The sequence below is a fragment of the Myotis yumanensis genome, unplaced genomic scaffold, assembly GCF_028538775.1.
Source record: "Myotis yumanensis isolate MYYU_CA2020_CCGP unplaced genomic scaffold, mMyoYum1.0.hap1 SCAF_1, whole genome shotgun sequence".
In the NCBI taxonomy this organism is placed as follows: domain Eukaryota; kingdom Metazoa; phylum Chordata; class Mammalia; order Chiroptera; family Vespertilionidae; genus Myotis; species Myotis yumanensis.
The window spans coordinates 93,980,147-93,993,423 of NW_027223752.1; the positions used below are offsets into that span (position 1 = coordinate 93,980,147).

Below are 13,277 nucleotides of genomic sequence, written 5' to 3' on the forward strand. Positions count from 1 at the left end.
AATAAGTGATTATTGTGTATGAGGCCAGATTAAAAAGCAATGTCTTATTTTAATGGATCTAAGAAAGACAACATGTAAGATAAATTTCAAATTTTAAGACGGACTTTCAGACTAAATAACTTAGTAAGTAGTTGGCCAGAAACGGTTCCTTCTTAGTGTTTATTGTCTGGAAGAAAAACAAATATAAACGTTACTTGTTACTAACATCAACAAATAAAGAATATTAAGCAATTAAGTAATTTACTTTAAAATATAATTATACAGTGGGGCCTTGACTTACGAGTTTAATTTGTTCCGAGACCAAGCTCGTTAAGGAGCTCGTTAACTCAAATTACTCTGTCAACTCAATGCAAAAAAATCGACCGAGAGACAGCTGGTATCTCAAAAAACTCGTTAGTCGGGACACTCCTAAGTCAAGGCCCCACTGTATTTTAGAATTCCCTCCTGAATATTTAAACACTAAGTAAACCTTTCTAAGAAATTTGGTTATTGGCATATGAAATTATTACAAATTTACCAAAATTTATAGATATGAGGAAGCAAAGAATCCAGAGAACTTGATAATCTCAAAGTATCTGAGAAAGTAATGAAAATAAAGAGGGTAACTTCTCAAATAAGCAAGCCTACTTAAAAAAGAATACAGCATGCTCAGGATTTTAGATGAGAAAATAGAGGGCCAGTTCTCTCTTCTCTTCCCCAAAAGCCCTAAAGAACACACCTGTTTTTGCATCCTAAAAAGGAACAGCTACTCCTCCAAAACTGAGGCCCCTGTATGTTTTCTACACTTAAGAAATAACACTTTGGCCCTAACTGGTTTGGCTAAGTGGATAGAGTGTTGGCCTGCGGACTGAATGGTCCCGGGTTCAATGCTGGTCAAGGGCATGTACTGGTTGCGGGCACATCCCAATGGGGGGTTTGCAGGAGGCAGCTGATCATTGTTTCTCTCTCTCTATCCCACTCCCTTCCTCTCTGTAAAAAATCAATAAAATATATTAAAATAAAAGAAATAAAACTTTGTTTCATTTTTTTATTGATTCATTTTTTAAGGGGAGAGAGATATGTTGATTTGTGGTTCTACTTAGTTGTGCATTCATTGGTTGATCTTGTATGTGCCCTGACTGGGGATTGAACGTGCAACCTTGGTACATTGACACAGCGCTCTAACCAACTGAGCTTGTTTCATTTTTAAAATTTAAATTAATCATCTTTATTGTTGAGATTATTACAGATGTACCTCGTTCCCCCACACCCCCTTGCTCCCTTCCATCCAGTTTCCACCCCACCCCTGGCCCTCACCACCCTATTGTCTGTGTCCATAGGTAATGCATACATGCATATAAGATCTTTGTCTAATCTCTTCCCCCGCCCCCACACACCTCCTTCCCTCTGAGAATCATCAGTGTGTTCCATTTCCATGCCCCCAATTCTATTCCATTCCCCAGTTTATTCTGTATATCAGATTTTATTCATTTGATTTTTAGATTCAACTGTTGATAGATATATGTATTTGTTGCCACTTTGTTGTTCATATTTTTTAAAAATTAAATCTTTATTGTTCAGATTATTACAGTTGTTCCTCTTTTTCCTCCCCATAGCTCCCCTCCACCTGGTTCCCACCCCTCTACCCTTACCCCCCCACCTCACTGTCCTCATCCATGGTGTATGATTTTTGTCCAGTCTCTTCCTCCACCCCCCACATCCCTTTCCCCCTGAGAATTGTCAGTCCACTCCCTTTCTATGCACCTGATTCTCTTATATTCCAGTTTATTCTGTTCATCAGATTATTTATTCACTTGATTTTTAGATTCACTTCTTGTTCATATTTTTATCTTTAACTTTTTCTTCTTCCTCTTCTTAAAGGATACCTTTCAGTATTTCATATAATACTGGTTTGGTGGTGATGAACTCCTTTAGCTTTTTCTTGTCTGTGAAGCTCTTTATCTGATCTTCAATTCTGAATGATAGCTTTGCTGGATAAAGTAATCTTGGTTGTAGGTTCTTGGTATTCATCACTTTGAATATTTCTTGCCACTCCCTTCTGGCCTGCATAATTTCTGTTGAGAAATCAGCTGACAGTTGTATGGGCACTCCCTTGTAGGCAACAAACTGTTTTTCTCTTGCTGCTTTTAAGATTCTCTCTTTGTCTTTTGCTCTTGGCATTTTAATTATGATGTGTCTTAGAGGGGTCGTCTTTGGATTCCTCTTGTTTTGGGTTCTCTGTGCTTCCTGGACTTGTAAGTCTATTTCTTTCACCATGTAGGGGAAGTTTTCTGTCATGATTTCTTCAAATAGGTTTTCAATATCTTGCGCTCTCTCTTCTTCTGGTACCCCCATAATGCGGATGTTGGTATGCTTGGAGTTGTCCCAGAGGCTCCTTACACTATCTTCATATTTTTGGAACCTTTTTTCTTTTTGCTCTTCTGGTTGATTTTTGCTTTCTCATATTTTAAATCATTGATTTGATTCTCAGGATCTAGTCTACTATTGAATCCCTGTATATTATTCTTTATTTCAGTCAGTGTATGCTTAATTTCTGACTGTTTCTTTTCCATTTTTTTGGCATTCTCACTAAGATCCTTGAAAGTCTCACTAAGTCCCTTGGAGGTTTCTAGAAGATTCTTGAGTAACCTTATACCCGTGGTTTTGAACTCTATATCCAGTAGTTTGCTTTCTTCCATTTCTTTCATTTGTGACATGTTTGTCTCTGCATTTTGGCTGCTTCCCTGTGTTTGTTTCAATGTATTGGGTAGCTGCTTAAATCTCCTTGAGTTGATAGAGTGGCCTTGTGTCGTAGGTGTCCTATAGGGCCCACTGGCTCAGCTTCCCCAATCACCTGAAGTAGACACTCTTGGTGCACCCCTTTGTGGGCTGTGTGCACAGTCTTGTTGTAGTTGAGCCTTGTTTGCTGTTGGTATCACTGGGAGGAATTGACCTCCAGGCGAATTGGCCATGAGGACCAGCTGTGCCTACAGTGGAAGAGCTGCTGTGCAGGAGAAACCCTCTTGGGGCAAGACTTGCTTCAGTGAAGCTTTGATGCTCACTGAGTCTGCCCCTGGAGTGTGTCACTTATGGATGTGAAGAGTTGTAGTCCGGTATGGTTTCACTCTGACCACTGGGTACACTGGCTCTTGGTCTCCATGGAGGTGCAAAGCCAGCTACTGCCTGGGGCCACCCAGCAGGAGCTACAGAGAGAACTGCAGATTTCTCCTCTTTGTATTAGATTTGGAAGTGCCCAGATGAGGCCCAGCTCTGAAGCAAGGCAGGCTGGTTCTGGTGCTGGGTCTTGGGCCTTTTATTGATAGGTTTGGGGCTTCCTGACCCAGCTGCAGCTTGTTTGACAGAGTTTTAGCCTGAGAAAGGACAGACCATTCATATGCAAAAGCTGCTGCACACAGCTTGGGTGGGGTTGTAAATTAGTTGAGGTGGGGTCTCAGGGAATCACCAGGGCGAAGCAATCAGAAATGGCTGCCAGTCAGCCTTGCACCAGGGAGGTCCCAGCAGAGGAACAATGCTAGCACCTCCATCTGGAAGAAAGCCACCCCCAAGTTCCTGCCCCAATGCCAGACAGTTCAGTTTCTGCCCTTATGTGTCTGTGTCCCCCAGAGCCTTTCCCGGCACTGGAGCTCAGAGGGAGCAGGAGCTTGTAAATTCAGTTCATGGTGCCGGCCTTTTAAGAGGAGCAGCTAGATCTCCAGCAGCTTGTGTGTCACTCAGCCCCAATCTGCAATGGTTTTTATAGTCTGTAGTTCTTACTGCCTATAGGGACTTCTTTTCCCAGCTTTGGGACCTTGGGCTGGGCGTCTGATGTGGGGCTGGGACCCCTTGCTCCTCCCGGCGGCCTCTGCAGAGGTGATCTCCCTCCCGATTAAAAAAGTGGCACATTCGGGTGCCAGACCAGCCTATTCCGTGTCTCCTCACCTCCTACCAGTCTCAGTGTGCTTTTTTCTTTACCTCCCTAGTTGTAGGACTTCTATTCAGCCAGCTTTCCGGCAGTTCTGGGTGATGGTTGTTCTATATTTTACTTGTAATTCTGATGTGGTTGTGGGAGCAGCGCGTACAGGTGTTTACCTATGCTGCCATCTTGGTTCTCTCACTTTGTTTCATTTAAAAAAAATTTCCACAGTGGTGTTTCTTTTCCTTAAAAAAGTATATTTTTATTGATTTCAGAGAGGAGATAGAAACATCAACCTGGGCATGTACCCTGACCAAGAATTGAACCATGACCTTTTGGTTCATAGGACAACACTCAACCACTGAGCCACACCAGCCCAGCCAGAGAGGTATTTTTTAACTAAGTGGGCACACTCCAAACTTACTTTCCTCCTTTTAATGACAACCCCTGCCATAGAATGTTCACTGTTACTGACTGGAGGTATCTTACTCCTAAAGGGCTTGGGTAGAAATCTACTGTTCTAAGATTCAGGTACAATAAAACATTGGCTCCTATGGTCTGTATGTATCATGTATAGAAGTCCAACTCTGATTTGTAAAAATTCCAGAAATTCAGAATATTTGAAAAAATGTATCACTTTATTTGTACACTTAAAAAGTTGTACACAGAAATTTATTCTGTAAAACTGGAAGAACTGTCAGGGAAAAGGAAGGGTGTTACCTTTTATTCAATGTTCATTAATGAAGTTACGAGAAATAAAACAAAAACAATAAAACGCTTAAAAAATTAAAGAACATTTTCCAGGTACAAATTTTATAAATACAAAACAAATTCACAAATTAACTCTGAATGCTAAATAAATATCTAGTTAATAAACTCAGACTTAATACCTCTAGCCAGCACTGGTCCAGCACTTCAAGGATATAAAATTAGATTCATTCATGTGTAGTGTTGAAAGAATGTGCTCATTAAAGATTTTTAGACATATACACTTTTTTTTCTGTGCTATAAACAGAAGATTTATCTGTGTAGATAAATCTCTCTTAATACCACATGTCTAAGAAAAGTCATCAATGACAAAATAAATCATAGGTGAAAAAATATTTTCTAAGATATTGGGACACATGAATGATCTCAAAATGTACAAAAACCTCTGTAAACCAGTACTGTATCCAATACATCTGTCAAACTTATCAGATACTGAACAAAACTGTAGCAAAGGAAATCTTTCCTACATTCTCCTGAGTGCTTAATATTAAAATTGAGAATATAGTGCAGGCCACACTTCAAAGTGGTCAATCAGTTGTTATTGCTTTATACATATATATCTGCTTTGTAGCATGATTTAATGTCCCATTTCACGAATAATTTGTTTTCCTCAAATATATCCTTTAGAAGGACAAAATTAGATTCGTGACTTTTTTGTAGCTGGTGGAGTGCTAACTTGATCCACATTCCCAGTTGTGACGTGAAGTCCAAGTTTTTGAGCCTGAATATGGAAAAATGCTTGAAGCCTCGTTCCAGCTTTTGCTTCACTTGTGTTACGAGGGTTGTACTCAAAGCAGTTCGAAAACATTAATTCAATATCATCAATAAACTCAGCTGGAAAGAAAAACACAAATGAGATTAGAATGAAAGTTTATAACTTCTAACTAAACCTTTTATTTGTATCATATCTAGAAATGTCATTAAGGAACAGAAGCCCACCTTTTTCTTTAGAAATTGGAAACAAGGTAGTAGAACCGAAGCTTAAAACTCTTTAACTACAAGATACAGAAGCAGAGCAACATTGAACAGAATGTTAAACTACAATGGGGAGCCTGGGGAGGGTTGGGGGGGGGATTAAGAGACCAACTGAAGGACCTATATGCATGCATATAAGATTAACCAATGGACACAAGACACGGGACGGGGGGGGGCGGGGGGGTAGGGGCCGAGGGAATGTCATGGGGGGGAAAAAGGAGACATATGTAACACTCTTTGTAATACTTTAAGAAATAAAAATTATTATTAAAAAAAAAAAAAAAAAAAAAAAAAACTCTTTAACTACAAATACTTTAAACTGTTTTATTGAAACTATGCAATTAGGCATAACTGCATAGTTTCAGTAAGTAACTTCTATTAAGATCAGAGTTTATAAAGTATCTTTAACTCACTTAATCCTCATCCGTCTTTCATTTCCATATACATGGACAAGCATTTGAGAGACCTCTTGGGATGCCATCTACACAATTGCATTAATTTATCATAAAGGTAAAAAGAAAAATAGCCTCTACCTCTTTAAACAAAAAGATAAACATATAAATTACTTACATGCTAATTTATATTCACATTTGTTCACCTTTTCACGAATTATATTTAAGGCAATGGGTTTTTTGATGATGTCATAATAGTCTGGAACCTGTAAGATAATTCAAATATTATCTCTCCTATAAAAAGTTTATCAGAGATAAGTGGTCAAATAAATGAAGGTGTTGCACTGAAAAGCAACTGTGTTAACCACTGAATTCTATTATTTCATTAAAACCATATAATACATTTCATTCATTTAATGCTGTAGAAGCCTATTTGATACTATAAAAAGTTTTTGTGAAAAAAATTATGGTTTTGTGTGCTTTCTCTGTCTCTCTTTATATATACTTACATATATGTATCTATAAAAATTTCTTTAGCCTGGCCAGTATGGCTCAGTGGTTGAGCACTGACCCATGAACCAGGAGGTCCCCCGTTCCATTTCCGGTCAGAACACATGCCCAAGTTTGGGCTTTATTCCCAGTGAGGGGGGATGCAGGAGGCAGGTGATGGATGTTTCTCTCTCATTGATGTTTCTATCTCTCTATCCTTCTCCATTCCTCTCTAAACTATCAATAAAAACATATTAAAATATTTCTTTAATTATATTACTGCATTTGTAATAAAGAAAAACATGTATGCAACAAAACTTAAGTCAGCACAAGAACTACTCAGGAAAAATGAGTTAAGAGTCAAAATGAGCGCTGGCTGATATGGCCAGTTGGTTGGGTGTTGTCCCATGTGCCAAAAGGTTGCCAGTTGAATTCCCAGTCAGGGCACATGCCTGAGTTGCAGGCTTGATCACCAGCAGGGGGCATGCAGGAAGCAGCCAATCGATGTTTCCCTCTCAAATTGACGTTTCTCTCTCCCTCCCTTCTTCTCTCTCTAAAAATCAATTAAAAAAAATCTTAAAAAATAGTCAAACTGAGATTAAATTTTATAAGATGCTATTCATTGTTAATACTTTATATTCTTTAAAAAATCTATGTAAATATTGTTTATTAATGAGCCAAGTGGTGTTCTTGATGTCAGATATGTTATTGTTCACTTCTGTCTGGTTCTGGTTAATGGTTTCTATTTCCTTTTATACACTGCTATAATTCTCACTGAGTTCCTTGTAATTCGCATTAAGCTCCTTAAGCACCTTTATAACTATTACTTTGAACTCTATGTCTGATAGGTTGCTTTTGCTTCACTTGTGTTACGAGGGTTGTACTCAAAGCAGCTCTTCAGAAAAAATTCCTTCTTTTCTTTCATTTGGGGGTTGTTTCTTTGTCTCCCCATTTTAGCTGTCTCTGTGTATTTGCTTCTATGTATTAGATAGAACTGTTATGCCTCCCAGTCTTTGTGGGATGGCCTTATGTATAAAGTGTCAAGGGGCCCAGTGGTGCAGTCTCTTTGTACACCTGAACTGGATACTCTAGGAATGCCCCTTGTGTACGTTATTTGGGCTCTCCTGTTATAATTGGGACTTGATGGTTGATGTCTCATTTGTGGGAGGATCCCCTCTGACTTGCTGCCAGTGAAGTTCAACCCCTACATCGTTGTGCCAGCTATTATATAGGTGCTGACAGAACAGAATAACACACAAGAGGACCAAACCAAAAACACCACAAAAATTAAGCTACTCAATGCAATAACAGAAAAGACTAAGAAGAAAAAAGAAGAGAAAGCAAAGCAAAGAAAAAATAAAAAGAATACTAAAAGACAGGTGACCAAAGACTTAGAGGGGATATTAAAAAAAGGGAGAAAGAAGACGATGAAAAAATGGCTATATGGAAGCAAGAAGGGAGCTAAAAGAACTAGTATAGGAGGAAAAAAGAAAAGGAAACAGAATATAAATGAAATGATCATGGTGATTTTAAAACCAAGTAATAATGGGTATGTTAAGATATAGATAAGTAAAAGTAAAATGGGGGAAAAATGAGAAAAAATAAAAACAAAATAAGAAAAATTAATAATAACAGTAATAATAGTCTGAAGTAGAATAGAATCAAAGGAAAGAGAGAAATTAGAGATATGCAAGAAAAACGAGAAGAAAATAAAAGGGGGAAAAAACAAACACAAAAAAATCCACTCACAACAAAAAACAAAACCACACACACACACACACACACACTCAAAAACCTTTGGGTCCGCTATTTGTGGCGCTTGCTAGATTTTCCTCTGATGTTGAATCTGGTCCCTTGCTGTGTCTATCCTGGGCCGCCTGGAAGCTGCTCTGGTGCAGGTCACTATGAGTCACTGTCTCTTTCTGGCCCTGGGCAACCTGATTGAGGTCTAAGAGGTTGAGGCTCCTAATAGTCCAGCAGGTGTGGACTCCTTAGCCCAGAGGCTGGGTCTGCCTTGAGTCTCATACCTGGATTGTACCTGTTCTGAGCTGTACTCCCTTCCCCCACAGAACTGGTTCCGCAGGTATCAACTGCAGGCTTGCGAGGTCCCACTGGCTTCCCCTTAGCTGCGCAGTCTGGGGTGGTATCTGTGGCAGGTGCACGGGGTCTGGGATGTGTCCTTGCGGGTGCCCGTGGGTTCAGGCATGGGGCATGGCTACTCTGGGTGGAGGCAAGGCTGGGGGCCTAGCTGCTACTGCTCCCTGCAGCCTCCTCCCAAGAAGGACCTTGCAAACCCTTCAAGATGGTGTGGTTTCCAAGCATGAGCCCCGCCTGGGGAGTGTCTGTGGCAGTAGCAGGGGCTCTTTGGCCAGGAAAACCTGAACCACTGCCACTAAGACTCCTGTGCGATCGGTCTCTCTCTCCCCAATTCAGCCCTGCCGTCCACCATGTTGGAATCAATCCTTTACATTCTTGCTCTAGAAATCTCAAAGTAGAATTCTGATGATGTCACTTTTTCATTCAGAAACCATCACCTAACACTGACAAATGAGACGCTTTATACTCTAATTGTGTCTAGCTAATCTGCTCCATTCAAACTACCCATCATTCCCCATATTCTCATTTCTGGGTCTTTAACTTATCATCCCTCTTCCTTTCTGAAATTCCTCTATTCCAGTTCTCACTGTTGAAATTCCATCTTATTTCAATGACCAGACTAAATATTTCTTCAAGTAGTTCTGCCATTCCCTCCCTCTGAAGTGCTCAAATCAATCTCCTTTTCTTCTGTATTTCTGAAAGACCATGATATAACTTCTATTATCCTATATAATAAAAGCCTAATATGCAAATTGACCAAATGGTGGAACAACCCGTGGAATGACAGGTTGCTATGCGGTGCACTGACCACCAGGGGGCAGACGCTCAATGCAGGAGCTGCCCCCAGCCCGCAGGCCCCAAGCCAGCCAAGTCAGGTGCAAGCAGGAGCCCCCCAATTGCCCTCCTGGTCGCCACACAGAGGGAGGTGACCAGCGGCAGCGAGGCGTGGGGCTGGCCAAGGCAGGTGCCAGTGGGGGCTCCCGATTGCCCTGCCAGTCGCCCCACAGATCAGCCCTGATCACTGGCCAGGCCTAGGGACCCTACCCATGCACAAATTTCGTGCATCAGGCCTCTAGTAATACTATAACACTGTCCTATCTCTACTACAGCATACCACACCACTAGCATATCACATCGTGCGCGCACGCGCGCGCGCGCACACACACACACACACACACACACAGTTGACCCTTGAACAATGTGAGGGTTAGGGGTATTGAGCCACCAGACAGTCAAAAATCTGTGTATAACTTTTGATTTCCCCAAAACATAACAACTAATGACCTACTGCTGATCAGAAACCTTATCAATAACATAAACAGTCAATTAACACATATTTTACATGTTATATGTATTATATATTATATTTTTACAGTAAAGTAAGCTAGAGAAAAGCAAATGTTATAAAAAATCATAAGGCTAATACATTTAGAGTACCATATATATTTATCAATACCATAATTTTACATCATCTATTTATGAAATGAGTCACCTGTCAGTATCTACATCAATATTGTTTTATATGATACAAAACACTGTAGATGTTATACATATTACTAACACTAGACATCAAATATGAAAAAAATATGAACAAGAAATTCATCTGTTTACAAGTATAATGATTCATTTATTGATAACGAAGAAGCAGCAATATGATTGCTTTATGATAGCCTAGTGCTGTGGTCGGCAAACTGAGGCTCACGAGCCACATGCGGCTTTTTGGCCCCTTGAGTGTGGCTCTTCCACAAAATACCATGTGTGGGCGCACGTACAGTGCGATTGAAACTTCGTAGCCCATGCGCAGAAGTCGGTTTTCGGCCTGGGCGAGTCTATTTTGAAGAAGTACTGTTGATATTTGGCTCTGTTGACTAATGAGTTTGCTGACCACTGGCCTAGTGCAGTGGTCGGCAAATTCATTAGTCAACAGAGCCAAATATCAACAGTACAATGATTGAAATTTCTTTTGAGAGCCCAATTTTTTAAACTTAAACGATATAGGTAGGTACATTGTTATTAACTTAATTAGGGTACTCCTAAGCTGGCCTTTGCTAAAAACGTCCTCAATCTGATTGAGGTACGATCGCTGAGGTCGACCCCTTCTAACTCTCCCATCCACACTCGTCTTGTATACTTGTTTCAGATAGACGAGTGTGGGAGAGTTGGAAGGGGTTGACCTCAGCGAACTTACCTCAAAACAATGTACCTCCCCCGCACTGCGTATCCTGCAGCCCGCCTGCAGGCCTGCGGCCATGTCTCCCGTCGCCCGACCCGACTGACTCCGCCCACTTCTTCTAACGCCACTTCTTCAAAATAGACTCGCCCAGGCCGAAAACCGACTTCTGCGCATGGGCCACGAAGTTTCAACTGCACTGTACGTGTGCGCCTGCACGTGGTATTTTGTGGAAGAGCCACACTTAAGGGGCCAAAGAGCCGCATGTGGCTCGCGAGCCGCAGTTTGCCTACCACTGACCTAGTGTAATCAGTTATGATTGCTTCATGGCAGTAAGAAAACCTCCAAAGAATTTTCTAATATATATATATATATAAAACAATTCCACATGTATGTGGACTCAGTTCAAACCTGTTACTGTTCAAGGGTCAATTGTATGAACAATTACAGCACCAACTCTAATCCCTTAGGTTAGGCAATCTCTGTTATTTAAGAGTACTTATTTTTACAATCAATGTTTCTCAAACTGTGGTCTCTGGACCAGCATGATCAGCATCATCTGGGGATTTGTCAGTAATGCAAATGGTTCAGCATCAACCCAGACCTAGTGAATCAAGAACTTTGGGTAGGGCCCAGTAATCTGTGTTTTAACAAGTCCTCCAGGTGATTCTGGTGTATGTTGAATTTTGAGAACCATAGTTTTACATAATAGAAATACCAACAATGGTACTCAGTTGAATTAACTCTATTCATATTCATTCATATTCATTATCTTGAATAAACAACATTGAGGTTATTTCAACACAGTCATCATTTATTAGAATCAGTCACAGGGCCCTGGACGAGTTGCTCAGTTGGTTAGAGCATTATCCTGATACACCAAGGTTGTGGGTTTGATCCTGGTAAGGGCATATACAAGAATCAACCAATGAATACATAAATATATGGAACAAAAAAATGATGTTTCTCTCTCTCTCTCTAAAAATCAATAAATAAAAATAAGGAAGAAAATCAGTCACAGAGTTAGAAAGGACTGAGGAGACTATGCTAATTCCTTTTTTTAAAAAATATAGAGACCAACTTTTCAAGTGTTTAAAAAAATGCAGTGATTAAAAGGTGTTTGGACTATCTCAAAACTGTCATGCAGACTAAATAATGTACAGGAATACATTTTATAAAGTCTAAAAATATTACCTGGATTTTAGAAACGAGTTTCAAAAAAGGCCAGCTGTCATCATGCCGTACCAATTCTACAACAAGTTGTTCAAAAGCAGACAATTCATGAACTCCTCCCTGTCGGCCTGAACTTCTTCGATTCAGTGTCACAGGAGATGATTCTAAATAAATAATTAAATTAACTTTAGGTGATGACAAAGCAAACTATTTGATCACTACAAGCTAAACAGGGCCTATAAATACAAACTAAATTTGAACAAAATTGACATTATATACTGAGATGTGAAACTTACATTTGGGATAAATTTCCAATTGCATTGAAAATTCATTGGGAACAGATTGAAAAATGAGTGTAATACAAAAGAAAATTCTAGAACACAAAATTTGTGGATTTTTTACCATTTTGTTAAAAATATATTTTCAACTACAGTAAAATAGCAGTAAGCAATTCTACAGTATTTCCTAAAACATATCAATTGGAAAGTTACCTCTTCAGATCTAGAAACTAGGCCTCTTTAAATCTTAATTTTATATGGAAAATTTTCTTAAAGCAAGATGCTTTCTCATAAAATCTAAGTATATACCTAAATTGAAATCTAAAGTATATGAATTAGTAGAAAAGGGTAGTAGTATAGTCCACATATGAATTCAGGTGTTTAAATTCTCTACTTAAATGTAAATCCACATATTCCCCCTTTATTTGTCCTTAGAAACAGGGTAGTGATTTCACAAATCAATAACAACACAAATTTTTTCAGCGGTGTTTTTGAATAAAAACAGTTCAGGTTTACTAGTTTGAAGTTCAGATTCAGGGAAAGGCAAAACAGATAAAGGGATAAGAAAAGCTAAATTACCTGATACTTCCTCCCTCCCTCCAAAACCTGAGAACATGTACACTAATTATAACCCATTTTTCACCAATAAATTCTTTACTCCTGTCATTGTTCAAATTATGCAATACAACCTATCTACATAATTCTTCAAAGGATAATAGCATTTTTTGTTTCACTTCATTTTTTGGAAATAAAGTTTTATTACTACTGACATTAAAGAAAAAAGATAAGATTAAATAGATAAATGGATAAAGAGATTATGTGGATAAAGATTACTATAAACAATTATTAGAATTAGATAGATTGTGATCACTCTAACAATAGTACTGCCCCCAACTCTCTATTGCCCCAAATTCAGTATATCAGATAGGAACCTTAACAAATAACCTAATACAGCTTGTTTAGATGATAATGAGTATGCATGTTTTAAGGAGGAAAAGGTGGAAGAGAATGAAATGTGTCATAATGTGGTATACTGAGACTGT

General features: G+C 39.2%; 1 protein-coding gene across 3 annotated transcripts in view; it reads right to left on the reverse strand.

Moving 5' to 3' along the window:
• Nucleotides 1–4,511: 4,511 nt before the first annotated feature.
• Nucleotides 4,512–13,277, reverse strand: part of BAZ1A (bromodomain adjacent to zinc finger domain 1A) — a 100,545-nt gene continuing 91,779 nt past the window's right edge. For all 3 annotated transcript variants that reach the window (XM_070427919.1, XM_070427900.1, XM_070427909.1), the window contains 3 exons: nt 11,978–12,120; nt 6,206–6,293; nt 4,512–5,494 (listed from right to left, as the gene is read on the reverse strand). In XM_070427919.1, the coding sequence (XP_070284020.1) occupies nt 5,298–5,494; nt 6,206–6,293; nt 11,978–12,120 (428 nt within the window). In that variant the 3' untranslated portion in view covers nt 4,512–5,297. The remainder of the gene's footprint in view (nt 5,495–6,205; nt 6,294–11,977; nt 12,121–13,277) is intronic.